The sequence below is a fragment of the Propithecus coquereli genome, unplaced genomic scaffold (assembly GCF_000956105.1).
Source record: "Propithecus coquereli isolate 6110/MARCELLA unplaced genomic scaffold, Pcoq_1.0 Scaffold142, whole genome shotgun sequence".
Lineage (NCBI taxonomy): Eukaryota > Metazoa > Chordata > Mammalia > Primates > Indriidae > Propithecus > Propithecus coquereli.
Genome location: NW_012138525.1, coordinates 740,118 through 756,093, shown reverse-complemented (window position 1 = coordinate 756,093; position 15,976 = coordinate 740,118). Strand labels below are relative to the sequence as shown.

General features: G+C 55.6%; 1 protein-coding gene across 1 annotated transcript in view; it reads right to left on the bottom strand.

Annotated features, from left to right (window-relative positions):
- The window catches only part of OBP2B (odorant binding protein 2B), a 32,158-nt gene extending 25,829 nt beyond the window's left edge, over nt 1–6,329 (bottom strand). Inside the window, exons 1-5 of the mRNA XM_012639641.1 lie at nt 6,258–6,329; nt 5,615–5,748; nt 5,298–5,368; nt 4,722–4,832; nt 4,060–4,161 (exon numbers count right to left, since the gene is read on the bottom strand). Coding sequence (XP_012495095.1) covers nt 4,060–4,161; nt 4,722–4,832; nt 5,298–5,368; nt 5,615–5,748; nt 6,258–6,329 — 490 coding nt within the window. The remainder of the gene's footprint in view (nt 1–4,059; nt 4,162–4,721; nt 4,833–5,297; nt 5,369–5,614; nt 5,749–6,257) is intronic.
- Nucleotides 6,330–15,976: the final 9,647 nt, after the last annotated feature.

Here is a 15,976-nt window from a genome sequence, read left to right as displayed (position 1 = left end):
GTGAGGACACACAGGAGCAAGATGCCAACCGTGAGACGTCCAAGTGCACGCGGGTCTCGTGTTGATAACTGGGCCGTGTGGGGAACTGCGGAAGTTTGGCGACAACTCGGACACTCATTGTGGCTTTTGAAGTGGTACCGAGTTAGGAGGCGAGTGCACGGGCATAGCCCACGCCGCTCTGGCTCGACGGGGCGCCGGCGCGTGGCGGCTGCGCAGGGCTCCGGAGGTGAAGCCCGGGGTGTGCTGCACATGCAGGAGAAGCAGCCCTGCGGGCCGCTCGCCACGCCTCCAGTTTGAAGCCAATGACATGCAAAAGCATCCAGGTCGGCTCAGGCTGGCGAAGAAACACAGACCTCGAGAGGAGCTAGAGAGAGGAGGAAGGTGAGGTAGGAAGGGAGGAAGGAGCTGGCTGGGGACACTGGCTGGGGACAGTTCCAGGGTCAATGGCTGCAGTGGGTAAATTGAGCTTGTCAAGGTGCCAAGTTCCCGCACAAACGTGTAAGAGACAAACATCGAGAACAAGAGACAGGTTCCCAGACCTGCCCGCACAAAGTTATCCACCAGGTGGCCTGGACCCCGTCACCGCCCCAGTTCAAAGCTGGGGCCTCGGGGGCACGTTCCTGCTTGGGCCTGATCCGGAGTGTACCGTTTTCATCGGACAACGGAGGGTTTCTGGGTCCACCTGACCCTTTGGCAATACCCAGCTACGATGGGACGCTCCGGTCCCATGGTCACTGGTGTCCTCTGGCCAGGAGCTCAGCATTTACCAGGGCCCAGGAGCAAGCCAGAGGCGGCCTTTATTTTTGGTAGGTAAATTAGAACTTGTAAACTTCCGCCCCATCTCCGTCTTACACACAGCACTATAGTCTTTCTCAGTCTGCTGGCGGATGAGGGGGTCTGATGGTCATGAAGTGACAGGCACACTGTCCCACGAAGGCGCAGGGGTTGGTGTCCAGAGCTCGGGGGTTCTCTGGGCAGCCCTGGCGCCTCCAGGCCTGACAATCAGCACCTGTGTGCACAGGCCTCCAAGGCACACACCTGGGGCTCAGCCCTCAGGGGGGCCCGTGTGATCCCACCGGACAGGCGACCTGGCCCGGCAGGGACGCCGGCTGGGCGAGCAGAGGAACACGAACGTCATTCGTGCCTCGGTACCGACGGTGGCAGCTGGAGCCTCACCCAGCCAAACAGTGCTCTGTTCTGAGTCTTTTCTTTCTGTCGTTTAATTGTCACAGGCAAGTGTCACCCCGAAGACTCAGTGACAGCAGAGTGTGCGGGACGCGAGCATTCCTGAGGCTGGGGGCGGGGGGGGGGCGGCGCAGCAGGTGCTGTTAGGCTGCCGTGTCCCCTCGGGTCTCAATGTGGTGGCCACAGTGGCCGCGCTTCCACCTGCAGCGTCCCCAACCCCTCTCTCGGGGCTCATCTTTCCAGGGAGGTGCCCCTTGCCCTCCCCGCAGCAGCCGGAATGCTCTGGAACTGGTGCCGCTGGAGCACCCCCGCCCAGGCCCGCTGGTCTCAATACGGCAGCACCGGGACTGAGCCCCAGTGGTTCTCGGGGTGACCTCGCTGCCGGCCCTTGTGCACAAATGATGTCAGTGAGGACCCCTCTTGGCACACCCTCTCCGGGACTCGTGTATTCCTTTGTACATAGATAAAAAATCCATTTTTAAAGAAACAAGAAAGGTACTTGGCTCTCATTCACACTTCTGTGACTTCTTGGTGTTCAGGAGTTGGACGAGGCGTTCTGCTTCCGGGTCTCTGCTCGGCCCTTCCGTGGCGTTTGGGTGGGGACAGAGAGTCCTCCTGATTTACTCTTGACAGCTCTCCTCCGACACTTAGGATATTGGGTGTCCATGAGGGACTGCGGTTAAAAGCCGTGGACACGGCTCTGTCTACTAGGTGAGTGGAGGGCTCAGGGGTGGGATCGGGGGTCCTGAGCACGGGGAGGGGAATTGGGGGCAGAAACAGACACTGGTTGGGGCCACGTCCGCCAGGGCAGAGCCTCGTGTCTCCAGCCCGAGGGTCGCATTCCAAGCCCAGAAAGTGCCTGGCCGGGCTTCTGGCCTCAGCCCACCACCGCGAGGGGGCGGGCCCTGGACAGACTGGCCCAGCGGGATGGCTGGACGAATGGACGGGCAGGGATGGTGGACCCCGCAGACGCCGAGGCAGGCCCTCCTCGAGGGGCAGGAGCAGATCTCCCAGCTTCTCACGCGCCTTCAGCGCCCACCGTCATCATCTCCGCGCGGATCTCGCGGTTTCTGTGCAATAGCGTGTCTCTGTCGTTTCAACTGGGATTTCACCCCCATTGCTCAGACGCTACAAACATCCTTTTCCACCCTGCGATCAGTTGAATATTTTTACCTATTTCTTTTATTTTTACATGGAAGTCCTTAACTCTCCTGGAATTTGTGTGGGGGCGTGGAGGGAGGGAAATGCCACCTGCCCGTCTGTGGGACGGGGTCTGCCCTGCCCGATACCAAGGCCTGGCTCTGCTGGCTCCACCCAGTATCACCTGCGGCCCTGCCAAGAGTCAGGTCCAGGGGGAGGGGCAAGGAGAGGGTGAAAGGTCAGGTGGAGTCACACAGCTGGTCCCTTGTCTGAAGGACCAGTGGCCCCTCGGGGAGAGACAGGTGCCTGGCAGGCTTGTCTCCTGGAAAGCCCACCCTGTTTGGATTTGCGGTTTCTGGGTGTTTATCACCTGTGGGATGGTGGCCTCTCCTCTCCCACCTTGGCCCCAGTGTCAGCACAGACCCTGGCCCCCAGAAAATCCACGGGAAGGCCAGGGTGGGGATGAGGATCTACAGAGGCCAGGGCTAGCTCTGCTTGGGGGGGAGGTGATAAGGGAGGCGCCCATGGCCGCCCCCTCCAGCCCTGCCACCAGCCAGCCTGCTAAAGTGGGGCCCTGGAGGGTCCCACTGAGTCCCCGCTGGGGTGGGATCCCTGCCAGGACCAGCACCGTCTGCAGCCCTGACCTGGTCTCCCTGCCCCCCTGCCTGCTGTCTTCCCAAGCGCTCCCCTGCCAGGCTGGGAGGCTGAGGCCCTCCCAAGCTGAGCCTGAACCTCGAGGTGGCAGCTCTGCAGGGGACCCTCTAGGATATCACATGACCTTGGGCCTGTCAGACGCTGAGCCTCTTGGGGTCCAGCCCCTGCTGGGTCTAGCATCTCCCAGCTTCTCTGGTGCCACCCCCTCCCGGCAGTCCCCCAAGGGAGCCAACACAAGATCCCCTCACAGACAGGCGAGCCCAGAGCAGCTGCGGAAGCTCTTTATTTGGAGTCAGGTGGGGGAAGGGAGGGCAGTGGTGGGAGACAGGTCTAGGCAGACCGGAGGCTCTGTCAGGCAGCAGGGTGGACTCCAGAGGTGCAGACTCAGGAGCTGCTGTGCTGGGAAGAGGAGCAGAGGTCAGGGGGTGCAGATGGTCACTGCTGGGCAGCCGTGGGCCTTGAGAGCGATCTGGCCCTCCTAGGACCCGGCAGGGCTCTGGGGATCCTTGGCAGGTGTGTGTGAGGGGATAGGACCAGGTGGGACCAGTGCAGAGGACAACGGTGCTGAGCTGACACGTGGGAGTCCCTGCAGGCCTGGGCCCTGGAAGAGCCCAGGAAGACCTCACTGGGCTGGGGGCAGGGCTTAGGGGAAAGAGGCCTTCCCAGATGTCCCAGGAATTAGCTGGGGCAGACTCTGAGGTGCTGACCTCCTGCCTGGCCCAGGGGCAGGGGTCTGTCCTGCCTGTGTGGCACAGGACGGGGCCAGAGCAGATGGACCCCTGATCTGGGAACCCAGCGCTCCGGGCTTTTCCAACATCTTCCACAGTGTCACTTACCCTAGTCTTGTTCAGGAACGCAGCTTTCTGTAGAGACCAAGACAGACCCAAGGTGAGGAGACGCCCTGGACAGGGGCCCAGACCCCACCTCAGCCCCAGCTCAGACCTGCCTGTGACCAAGGCCCTAAGCAGGGCCTCGGCATCCCTGTGAGGGGACTTGGGGGGTCACGGGGGCCACAGGGTAGCCTGGACGTCACAGAGAGACTTGGGGTACGTGGGGGACTCCGGCAGAGCATTCTCTCACCCGTCTGTGTGGGCATGAAGATGTCCTCCTCCAGGAACCCCTTGCGCTGCACGAATTTCTTGAATTCTTCCAGGGCCTCTGGGTTTGTAGCAGGATCCTTACCTGGGGGAGGCGGGTAGCCAGGTGAGCAGGAAGCAGATACCGTGAGGATACAGCCACTGTCGGGCCGGGGACTTGTCCCTGAGTGGCTGAGGGTAGGAGAGGAGGCTGGACCCAAGGGGGGACATGGAGGTCTGGGTTGGGGACGGGGGAAGGATGTGATGGCCACTGCCCAGCTGACAGGTCCCTGGGAAGGGGGAAGTGGTGGTGACTCCTTGAGCCACCGAGCAACCCTGGGGGACCTGAGCAGCTCCAGAAGCCACCCTGCAGGGTCACACCCCGATCTGGAAGGACCTTGTGTCCTGGAGGCACTGGGCTGCCCCCCCACCTCACCCTGGAGGGTCCCTGCCCTATGAGGGCCTCTGTCAGGACACTAATCCCTTCATGAGGTGACACCACCACCAATGCCTGAGACCCCAGGAAGTGGCACTTAGCAGCTGTGGTGTCCAGAGCCCCCCTGTGAGTGGCACCGCACTGCCCTGCCCGGCCCAGCCCAGCCCGTTCCACACTGTGCCCAGCACTTGAAGCCAGCAAGAGGACGCGGGTCTCCGAGGGCCCCTCACCCATGAGCTTTGCCATGTGGAACAGCTTCCCATGGCGCTGGGCTTCACAGTAGAACACGTAGTGGTCCGTCCCCGGCAGCTCCTGCACATAGACCGTCTTCTGGCCCTCATCTGTAGACGACAGAGACGGCGGGTCTTGGGCATCTTCTCTCCCAGAGGAGACGCTGCGGACAGCATTGTAGAGCACAGCCAGGGCCCTCCTGCTCCCCGCAGCCCCAACTCCGACGCTGGGGGAGGAGCCCCCTCCTGGGACGGTCCCAACCCAAGCTGTGGGACCACAAGAGGCCAGGGATGTCGGAAGGTACAGTGTGTCTGTCCCAGCTCTGCGCAGCTGCCTCTGCCCTGCTCCCTGACCTCTAACCCTCAGTCTCCCTGATGAGTTGACAGCCGGGACCACCCAGAGGGAAGACGTGATCCAGTGTCCCTGCAGTGGACAAGCCCTTCACACTTGGGCCTCAAGACCCCTGGGAAAGAAGAGGTTGGCCCCTCCTGGGAAGCAGACAGAGCTGGGACCAGAAAGGCCGCCGGGAGCTCTCCCCCGGGCAGTGGGGCTGGCGCAGCCAGGCCGGGACTCACGGGCGTGGAACTTGCCGGGCTCATCGGTTTTCTGCATCAGCATTTTCCTCTGGTGGCACTGATCCTGCTTCCTGGAAAACAGGAGGCGCTCGGGCAGCTGCTCCCAGGACACACCCGAGCCGCCCTCTGCTCACCTGGTGCATCGCCCTGACCAGGCAACCCCCAAAATTCCACTACCAACCCTGGCGAGCTTTAGGCTATTCGGGCTGTCTCCCCTCCAAGTCAGGGGGATGATGTTTCACCAACACCGCAATGTCGCAGGGATGGGAGGGGGCGAGAAAGTGGCCCGGAGGGGGGCTGAGGTGGGCAACACTCACATGAAGGTGATCGTGACTTCCATGTCCCCACCTTCCAGGGTTGTCACTATCACGGGGGACACCTTCCTGGGCCTCTTCTCCTCTGGCACGTCCTTGCCTGTCACCATGGCCTTCACATACCAGGTCCCTGAAAACTGGGGCCGGCCGCAGCCGTGGCTCAAGGTCAGGTTAAATATCTCCTCCTCAGGCCACACTGAGGGCCGCCCGGGTTCTCCCCCACACCTCCGCCACCCCTGCACCCAAGCAGCAGCCCCCAGAGCAGGCTGGTTCCCGCACATCCACCCCTGAGCTTGGTTAAAGCTAGCCCAGCACTCAGGGCTCCTGGCCCCAGCGGAGGCAGAGGGTGTCTGCCCTCCACGAACCAGGCCCCGGCACCCGCTGAGCCTCCCTGCAGAGGGCCCGCCCTGCAAGGCCTTCGGGCTCTGGGTGTCAGCAGCAGGACCCCGAGCTGAGCCTGTCCCCTGCCCCTCTGCTGTCTGCCAGCAGAGCAACAGGACCCCGTTCTCTGACCACTCCAGGCCGAGAGGGCAGGGTCAGAACCCGGCCCTGAAGGACACCTCCTAAAACAGGGCCCCTGGCTGCTGCCCCGGCCAGCAGGCACGGCCTTGCTCCTTCACCCGCCCATGGGCCCAGCCCAGCTCACGTCCTGCTCCTCCTGGGCCAAGGACAGGGCAGCGACCAGGCCGAGTACGGCCATTAGGAGCAGGGCCTTCATCTCCAGGGCTCTGTGCTCACGGCCTCCGCAGGTCACCTGGGCGTCTGGGTGGCTGTGCTGGCTCCCCTCGCAGTGCCCTTTATAGCCCCTGGCCGGTGGCTTGTGAGCACTTGGCACAGACCCCACCCCTCCCCCTTGGCCAGCCCTGCATCCGGGAAGGTGCAGTGTTGCCATTGTTAGGATCTGATGAATGGCAAGTAAATGCCACCCAGAGAAGAAAAGACACGTGATGGCGTCCCGTGTTTGTACCACCCAAAGTGCTCGCTCACAGACCAGCTGCAGGGGACTTGCCAGAGCAGGGGCAGGGTAGGGGTGCAGGTCTGCACAAAGCCACAGAGCGAAGGCCACAGCTTTGTGATGCTCCCTCCCCCACCTGCACCCTCCTGGTGCCATGGCTGGGGTCCTGGCGAGTTCTCTGGGGGACTGGCCATCCCACCACCTGCTGATGAGAAAGGGCTGAGCTTTGGCAGAGCCCCAGCTCTCACTTGCCCTGGGGCACCCCCTGCACTGCTCTTCCCTTGCCTGGGATGCGCCACCCAAGAGCCTCCTGGGGTCGGGGAGGGCACTTTTTTGTGGCTGGGGTCAGTTTAAATATCTCCTCCTCAGGCCACACTGGGGACAACATCACCTCCCCTACCTGGTCCATTCCGTACTCCAGGCTGGCTGTGTTCCTTAGAGCACTTGCTACTTCCTGGATTGTCCTGTTCATGTTCCCTGTGTGTATTCATCGCCCAATCTTCCCCTTTAGACAGGCCTCGCACCTCATCCCTTTGGATGAATGGGCCCAGTAGGCACCAGGGGTCACCTGCCAGCCTGTGTTCAGAGTTTCTGGCTGAGCTGGCCAGGGCGCCTGGCTTTGCTGGCCTCATCCCTGGCTTTCTTGAACAAGAATTGCCTCTCTGTCCCTGACCCTGTAGTTTCCAGGCCTGCGTCATCTACCCGGAGACCCACAGCTGACCCAGGCTCTGAAGGCAGGTGCTGGGGCCACACAATGGCATCTTTGTGCCTCTCTGGCCCAAGATTGGACCCCCCCCCCAGTACTTGCCAAGTCATACTGATACACCCTCTCTAATAACTCCTGGGAGCTATACTGAAGGTGCTGGCATGCCCGTATTTGGCCCCAGAGGGAAGGTGCTGCCCAGCAGAAAGCCCGCCCTTCTCAGGGGACAGGAAAGGGCAGAGCCCAAACTCATTCAGAATCTGAGATTAGAGGACAGGCTGGCATCTCTGTATCAACAGGAAGATTTTCCTATTCCCTGTTCTTGTTGACTGTACTCCAGGCACCTTGTATTTCTCTTGTTATGTGTGAATCATTGATCTAAGTGCCTTATGACATGGACACTTTTAACAAAATCTTTGAAAGAGATGGTGGAACAACATGTGCCGATGATGGAGAGGACAGGGGTGCCCCCCATGAGTCCTGTGCTCAGTGTGACTGGTGCTTTCCAGGTGCCACCCATCTCACCCTGTGTCCTGGGCTGAGTTCTAGGAGTTCTCCAGCTATGTTCTTTTTAGATACTAGTCGGGTTCAACTCGTAGTAGACACCATCAGGAGATAGCAGGACTGGAGGTTGGGGCCAACCCATGGCAGGCAGGGAGTTGGGCAGGAGGTCAGTGTCAACCCCATGGGAGAAGATAGGGCAAAAGAGGAGAGATATCCTGCCCCACTGCTCTGCGGCCTGGGGAATTTCTCTGGATGGGTGTGTTCCTTCTTATGGTAGCTCTGTTGAGCTGCCCCTACTCCACAGTTCTAGCTGCCCCTGTTCCATAGTTCCAGCACTTCTGGTGACATTCCTCACTACCCTTGTCTTTGAATATCAGGGTGGTCATAGCTTTTCAGGACTGCTAATTCCTAGGTGCCTCACTGAGGTGGACGGTGTCTGGGCTTTACTCAACATTTGAGTATAAGAATTTTGATGACATCATCAAACAAACACCCGGACCAGAAATATGCTGGCTGGGATGGAGGTACATCTAGAAAGGGTAGGGGAGGAGCTTAAGATAAATGTCGGTTAAGGCTGCAAGACCAACCGGACAGTGGGGACTGTAGCTCGTGCCACTAACCATCTATTTTAATTGTTTTGGAGACTATGGCCAGCCCCTGAAACCTTGGTTACAGAATGGACCTGATTGCAGCATAAGAGGGTCAGTGCAGTGCAAGGGGTGGACTATGGTTGAAGGTGTTAATAACCAGCCCTCTCAGCCCACCTGCAGCTGTAGACAATTCCTGGCACACTGACATATTCACAGCATCCCGCCATAAATGGGTGCACTCTTTCTTCTGTGTTTCTTCTGACACATGCCATTGAAACCCAGATGTGCAGGTGAATTAACATATCCAGTCAATAGGGATAGTAGCTGATGGGATAAATGGCCTGGGCTCTTCCTTCTCAGTGGGACAATCTGATATGGTTCCACCCTATTTCTCAGAGAGTCCTCGGGAGGACTGAGTCCCAGTTGCCTGCAATGGTAACCTTCTCATTAACATATCTCTTATTGGTTGTTCTACTTTCCAAATCTTACTTGATCTCAGAGTTCTGGCCTCCAGAACTTAGAGAGGATAAAATTCTGTTCTAAGTCACTCAGTTCATGGTATTTTGTCACAGCAACTCTAGCAAAATAAAACAAGCCCTAGCATATTAATAATTATATTAAATGTGAATGGTCTAAATATTACAATTAGAAGACAGTGATTGGCAGAGTTAATTAAAGCCATGATACAACTATATGCTGTCTACAAGAAACTTACTTCAGGCCGGGCGCGGTGGCTCACGTTTGTAATCCTAGCTCTCTGGGAGGCCGAGGTGGGTGGATTGTTTGAGCTCAGGAGTTCGAAACCAGCCTGAGCAAGAACGAGACCCAGACCCCGTCTCTACTAAAAATAGAAAGAAATGATCTGGACAACTAAAAATATATAGAAAAAATTAGCCGGGCATGGTGGTGCATGCCTGTAGTCCCAGCTACTCGGGAGGCTGAGGCAGGAGGATCGCTTGAGCCCAGGAGTTTGAGGTTGCTGTGAGTGAGGATGATGCCACGGCACTCTAGCCTGGGCAACACAGTGAGACTCTGTCTCAAAAAAAAAAAAAAAAAAAAGAAACTCACTTCAAATGTGACAATAGAGGCAGGTTCAAAGTAAAAGCATGAAAAAAGATATAAACATTCATTAAAGGAAAGCAGAAATATTATTTTAATAACAGATAAAATAGACTCCAGAATAAAGAAAAACTAATATACATAAAGAGAAATTATATAATAATAAATTGGCCATTCCACAAAGAAGACATAGTGATCCTAAATGTGTATGCACTAAAACAATAGAGCTGCACAGTAAGTGAAGCTAAATAGATAGAACTGAAGGGAGAAAGGCAAAGCCACAATTATAGTTGGAGACTTCCACACCCCTCAATAATTAGCAGAACAACTAGAGGGAAAACTAGCAGGGACATTGAATAACTCAGCCACATCATCAACCAACCTAATCTAATTGACATTTGTAGAACACTCCACCCAACAACAGCACTACACACATTCTTTTCAAGTATCCACAGAATACATATCAAGATAGACCATATCCTGGATCATAAAATAAACCTCAACAAATTTTTAAAACTTTGAATAATATAGTGTGTTCTCTGGCCACGTGAAATCAAACTAGGAATGGATACCAGAAAGATAATGGGAAATATTTCTTCAGATGCTTGGAAACTAAACAACACACTTTTAAACAATCCACAGGTCACAGAGGAAGTCTTGAGGTAAATGAAAAATACACTGAACTAAATGAAAATGAAAATACCATATATCAAAACTTGTGGGACACAGACACACTGAGATTTTTAACAGTCATAAGAAAGAGGATACGCAGCTGGCAAATGAACACAAGGAAAGATGTACAACCTCGTTAGTATTAGTGAAATACAAATAAAAACCGCAGTGATACAGCACGACCGACCCGTCCAAATGGCTGAGATAAAATCATAGTGATAACACTAAAGTCTGGTGAGGAGTCATGAAACTGGACGGCTTCTGGAAAATGGTTTAGTTTAAAAAAGCTAAACATATAACAAGCATACAATCCAGCAATTTCACTCCAAGGCATTTGTCCCAGATAGATGAAAACTTATTTTCATGCAAAAACCTATACATGAATGTTTACAGCAGCTTTATGTGTAATAGCCCCAAACTATTAATAGGAACACAGATGTCTTTCAACAGGTGAATGGTTAAACAAACTGTGGTACATCCATATCACAGAATATTACTCAGAAATAAAAGAGAATAGGCTATTAATAAATGTGACAACCTGGATGAATCTCCAGAGAATTATCCTGAGTGGGAAAAGAAGCCAACCCCATATTTTATGTACTACGTGATTCTATTTACATAACATTCCTGAAATGACCACATTACAGTGCTGGAGAGCAGACAGGTCCGGGGTTACGGAGTGGGGTGGGGGAAGCAGGTGAGGCCATACAGGGCACCCGAGGCCTCCTTCTGATGAAGGAATGTTTGGTCTTGACTGTATCAATGTCAATTTTCAGGCTGTGATGTTGTCCTGCGTGTTGGAAGATATCATTGGAGCAGATGGGCAAGATACACAGGATTTCTGCAGGAGTTCTCACATTTGCATGGAAATCTGCAATTATCTCAGAATAAAAAGTTTAATTTAAAAAACCACAATGAGCGTAAATACTTTTTAAAAAACACATGTAGCCTAGAACTGAGCAACTCCACACAGAAGCATCATTACAGCAGAAACACCCTCACATATGCCCAAGGGGAGTGGCCAATTGTAACTTTGCTTTACTTACAAATCTTGGAACTCTCTTAAATATCCATCAAAACAACAATGACTAAATAACAGTTTATATTTCCATGAGACAATATAATATGTGGGACCTTAAGGGAATAAAATATATCTATTCATCTAGTCAATGAATTTTTTTTTTTTTTTTGAGACAGAGTCTCACTGTATTGCACGGGCTAGAGTGCCATGGCATCAGCCTAGCTCACAGCAACCTCAAACTCCTGGGCTCAAGCGATCCTTCTGCCTCAGCCTCCTGAGTAGCTGGGACTACAGGCATGCGCCACCATGCTCGGCTAATTTTTTCTATATATTTTTAGTTGTCCAGCTAATTTCTTTCTATTTTTTTTAGTAGAGACGGGGTCTCGCTCTTGCTCAGGCTGGTCTCGAACTCCTGAGCTCAAACGATCCTCCTACCTTGGCCTCCCAGAGTGCTAGGATTACAGGCATGAGCCACCGCGCCCGGCCTATTCAATGATTTTTATGCATTCTCTTTATGCCAAGCATTCTTCTAGGCACAAGGAACAACGGTGAGTAAAGCAGACAGAATGTCCTGCTCTCACATTCCAGGTGCAGGGGACATAAAATAAACAGAATAAGCGAATTAAGGCGCCGGCTATCAACGCCTTACCTCTGGCTCCAAACACACCCTTCACTGCCTGTTCTGTGATAATGGGGCTGGACCCAGCAGGCCTCTCTCTTGTGCGCCTGGCACGACGCTAAGCTTTGTTCGTAGAGGCTCAGGAGGAAGGGCCTTCCTGCCTGGTTCCAGGATGCTTCCATTTTTCCTTTTTTCTTTCCTTTATTGTACAACTGGCAGTGGCAGGGGACATCCGGGGCACTCACCCACATTGAATCCAGTGGACCCCTGTGAATGGCTTTTGATTGAGATGCAGTGGCAGCCCGACAAATAGATTCCTGGTGAATCTTGTAGGCTGCCCAGCCCCTGCCCACCTGCCCCTGGGCCGCAGGACAGGCTTCCTGCCTGCCAGGCCCAGTCTGCATTTCCCTGCCTGCTGGCCTCTGCCCTGACCTGGGCCAGCTCTGGCCGTGGGAAACCCAGAAAATTTCTCCACCATCCCTTGGGTTGCAAACACGGCTTCTCCCACGAGGCCTGAGCCCAGCCTGTGGAGAGGACCCCCGCCTGCATTTATTTCTTCCTTAGCTGCCCTCCTGCAATTCTGAGCTATTCTTTGTAGTTCTCTTTAAACCTTGATAGTTAATTGTTCATTACATAAACTACCCCTATTCAATCTATTGTGTGGTTTCTGTGTCCTGATCAAATGCTGATTAATATAATTATATATCATTTGCAAAGGTGACAAGCGCCATGGAGGAAAAGCAAAGCGGAACGGGCGGCACAGGGAGTGTCGGGACAAGGGGCTGTTTGTGCTTTAATGGAATGATCAGATTTGGCCTTGCCAAGGCAACATTCGAACACAGAATTGAAGCTACGAAGGACGTGAGCCGTAAACTAACCCGGGGGAGGACTCCAGGTGCAGGGACATCCAGTGCCCGCCAGCAGGTGGGAGGAGGCCTGGCGTGTCCCAGGAACAGACTCGGGGCAGAGCGGCTGGAGCAGGTGTTCCGGGACAGCGGCCGAAGAGGGCAGGACCTGTCGTGTGGGCTCGTGGCCACCATGGGGACACTGGCTTCTCTCTGCGTGAATGGAGGACTCCGGAGAGCTCTGGCAGAATCAGGCTGTGACTTACATTTTTTTTTTTTTTTGAGACAGAGTCTCACTGTATTGCACGGGCTAGAGTGAGTGCCGTGGCGTCAGCCTAGCTCACAGCAACCTCAAACTCCTGGGCTCAAGCGATCCTCCTGCCTCAGCCTCCCGAGTAGCTGGGACTATAGGCACACACCACCGTGCCCAGCTAATTTTTTCTATTTTTAGTTGTTTGGCTAATTTCTAGTAGAGATGGGGGTCTCACGCTTGCTCAGGCTGGTCTCGAACTCCTGAGCTCAAACAATCCGCCCGCCTCGGCCTCCCAGAGAGCTAGGATTACAGGCGTGAGCCACCGCGCCCGGCCTGACTTACATTTTTAAAGGTTGACTCCAGTCGCCGCACTGGGGGCAGGTTTGGGGGTAAACATAGAAGCAGAGAAGCCAGTTGGAAACATCCTGACTGATGCCAGGATGGTGCCATGACTCCGGGGCATCGGGAGTAACGTACCTGCCACAGACCAAGGGGAAACGGTTCGGGCAGTGCAGGCTGTGGCCTCCAAGAGGGGAGCAAGTGAGTCAGCCAGCATCGCATAGAGTAATGTGTCAAATGCTCTTATGATGCAACAATAAAAAGACAAATAGCCCAATTAAAAGTGGGGAATGGCCCTGAGTAGACGTTTCTTCGGAGCAGATATGAAAATAACCACTAAGCACAGGAAGAGACGCTCAGCGTCATCAGTTGTCAGAAAAATGCAAATCAAAACCGCGAGTAAACAGCACTTCATGCCCATCAGGATGTCTGGAATAAACAAACGCGGTCATAACACGCATTGACAAGCACGTGGACAAATGAGAAGCCGCGTGCACTGCTGGGGGAATGAGAATGGTGCAGCTTCTCGGAAAACGTGGTTTGGCAGTTTAGCCAACAGTTAAACTCGTAATCACCACACGACGCGGCAGTTCCACTCCAGGTGTGCACCCAAGATAAATGAAATGTATGTTCTCATGAGACTTCTACATGAATGTTTATTGCAACATTATAAAGCCCAAAAGCTAGAAACAAGTGTCCGTCAACGGACGACTGGGTAAACAAAAGGTGTTATCCATGCAGTGCAGTATTACTCAGTCACAAAAAGGAATGACACTGACAGATGCCACAGCGCGGAGGGGCCTTGAGACATTGTGCTAGAGGACAAGCCAGTCCCCAGAGACCGCGTGGTGTCCGAGTCCATTTACACCGAAAGTCCAGAGCAGGCAGCTCCGGAGACAGGAAGGGGATTAGCTGCTGTGGGGCTGGGTGCTCAGGGCAGTGGGAACCTGCCCAAGGTGACGAAAACGTTCTGGGATTAGATAATAGTGAGGGTTTCACAGCCTTGTGAACTTAGGAAAACCCATTGACTCACACACTCTCAAACAGTGAATTTTGTGGCATGTGAATTATATCTCAATAAAACAATTTTAAAAATCACTTCCCCCAAGAAGCCCCTCCAGACCTCACCATGGAAAGGCGTGGCCCCCCCCGCCGTCACTCCCCCTGCTGTATTCTACGTAGGACATGTCACTGCCTGGGTCGTCCTGTTCATTTACTTGCGACCCTGCTGACTGCCGGTGCCCCCCACGCAGCAGGATGAGTAACGGCCCCAAAGACGTCCCCGCCCGACCCCACACCTGCCAGCGCGCGGTAAAGGGACTCTGTGCGTGTAATTCAGCGAAGGATCCAGAGCTGAGAGACCCTTCTGCACCGTCGGGGCGGCCCAGCGTGGTCGCGGGGGTCTGCGAGAGAGGCCGGAGGGGGAGGTGGGGAGGGGGATACACGCGCGGGCAGAGCAGAGGTCGGAGGGGAGAGAGGATGTGCACCGCCGGCCTGGAGGACGGCGTGTGGCAGCCGCTGGAAGCTGGGAAAGGCCAGGAACAGAGTCTCCCCCGGATCCTGGGGAGGAACCAGCCCTGTCCACGCCTGAGTTTAGCCCCAGGAAACATTGAGAAGAAGAGCTGGAGATGAGCCTGTGAACCCGTCTCAGCGAGTCCTGAACTTGCCCGCGTGGTGGGGGTTCTGTCGGCCACGCAGGTGGCAGCAGCAGGCTGAAGGGGAGAGCGAAGCTCCGCTCCCAGCCGCTCCCTGCCCCGCCACGGCAGAGGACGGCACCTCCTCCCCGCTCTCCCCGCCACTCCAGGCGGGAAAGCGTCTCGAACTGCTTTTCTGCTCTTTCCCATCGGTCAAGGAGACCTTTGGGACAGGACCCCATGCTTGCCAGCCACAGGGCTTTCCACGGTCTGTGTGCACGTGAGCGTGTCGTGCGTACATGCACGGGGTGCAGCCGGGGGGCACCCTGTCGATGGAGGGGGGAGGTGTGTGGCATGAAGTGACGCCGCAGTTCCCCAAACCGCTGTCCTTGTGAAACGTGGTCATCAGGGACGATGGGGCCTCGTCTCCCAGCTCTGCGGGAGGGCGGAGCCCTGACTGAGGTCACGGCCGCACCGCTGGCCTGACTGCGTCCACACTGACTGGCCCTGGACTTTCCCTGGAGCCCCCACTGTCCCCACGACGCCCTGTGGCCTCTGCGCAGACCGGAGCGGAGCTTGGCTCTTCCCGACGCGCAGAAGCTACTGAGCTACATCTGTTCTCACCGCTGCAACGTCCAGTCCGACTTTGACGGCCCGATCAGAAATTCCCTGTTTAGTGAGCTGGCTCGAGCCGCCGGGAGCAGCTCTGACAACGCGCAGGAAGCTTGGCCGAGAACCGGCCTCCCGGCCTCGTTCAGGGAGGGTGAGACGCAGGGCTGTTTTCTAGTATAAGGATCTGTACCCGTGGGTGTCTTAAGGGCTCCCAGGATTTGTTTCCGTCAGGTGTGGCAAGGCAGACACGGCAACGCTGTGTCTAAGGGCAGAAGTTTATTTCCCTCCCGGGTCCCAGGAACAGGAGAGGGCGCCATGCAGGCACGTGGGGAGCGCCGGGGTCGGGCAGAGGGAGCAGGAGGGGAGTGCGGGAGAGCTCCAGTGGGCGTTCCACGGGGGCAGGGCCAAGGCAGGGTGAGCAGGCCCAGGTTGGCTGGTCTGAATAATTTCAGCGGGCTCTGGGGTGTGGGGGCTGTCCCCAGTGGTCTGGTACCTGGCCCTGGGTGACTGGGGCAGAGGGATGGGGGCCCGAGTGTGAGAGCCGACAGGGCAGGGGGTG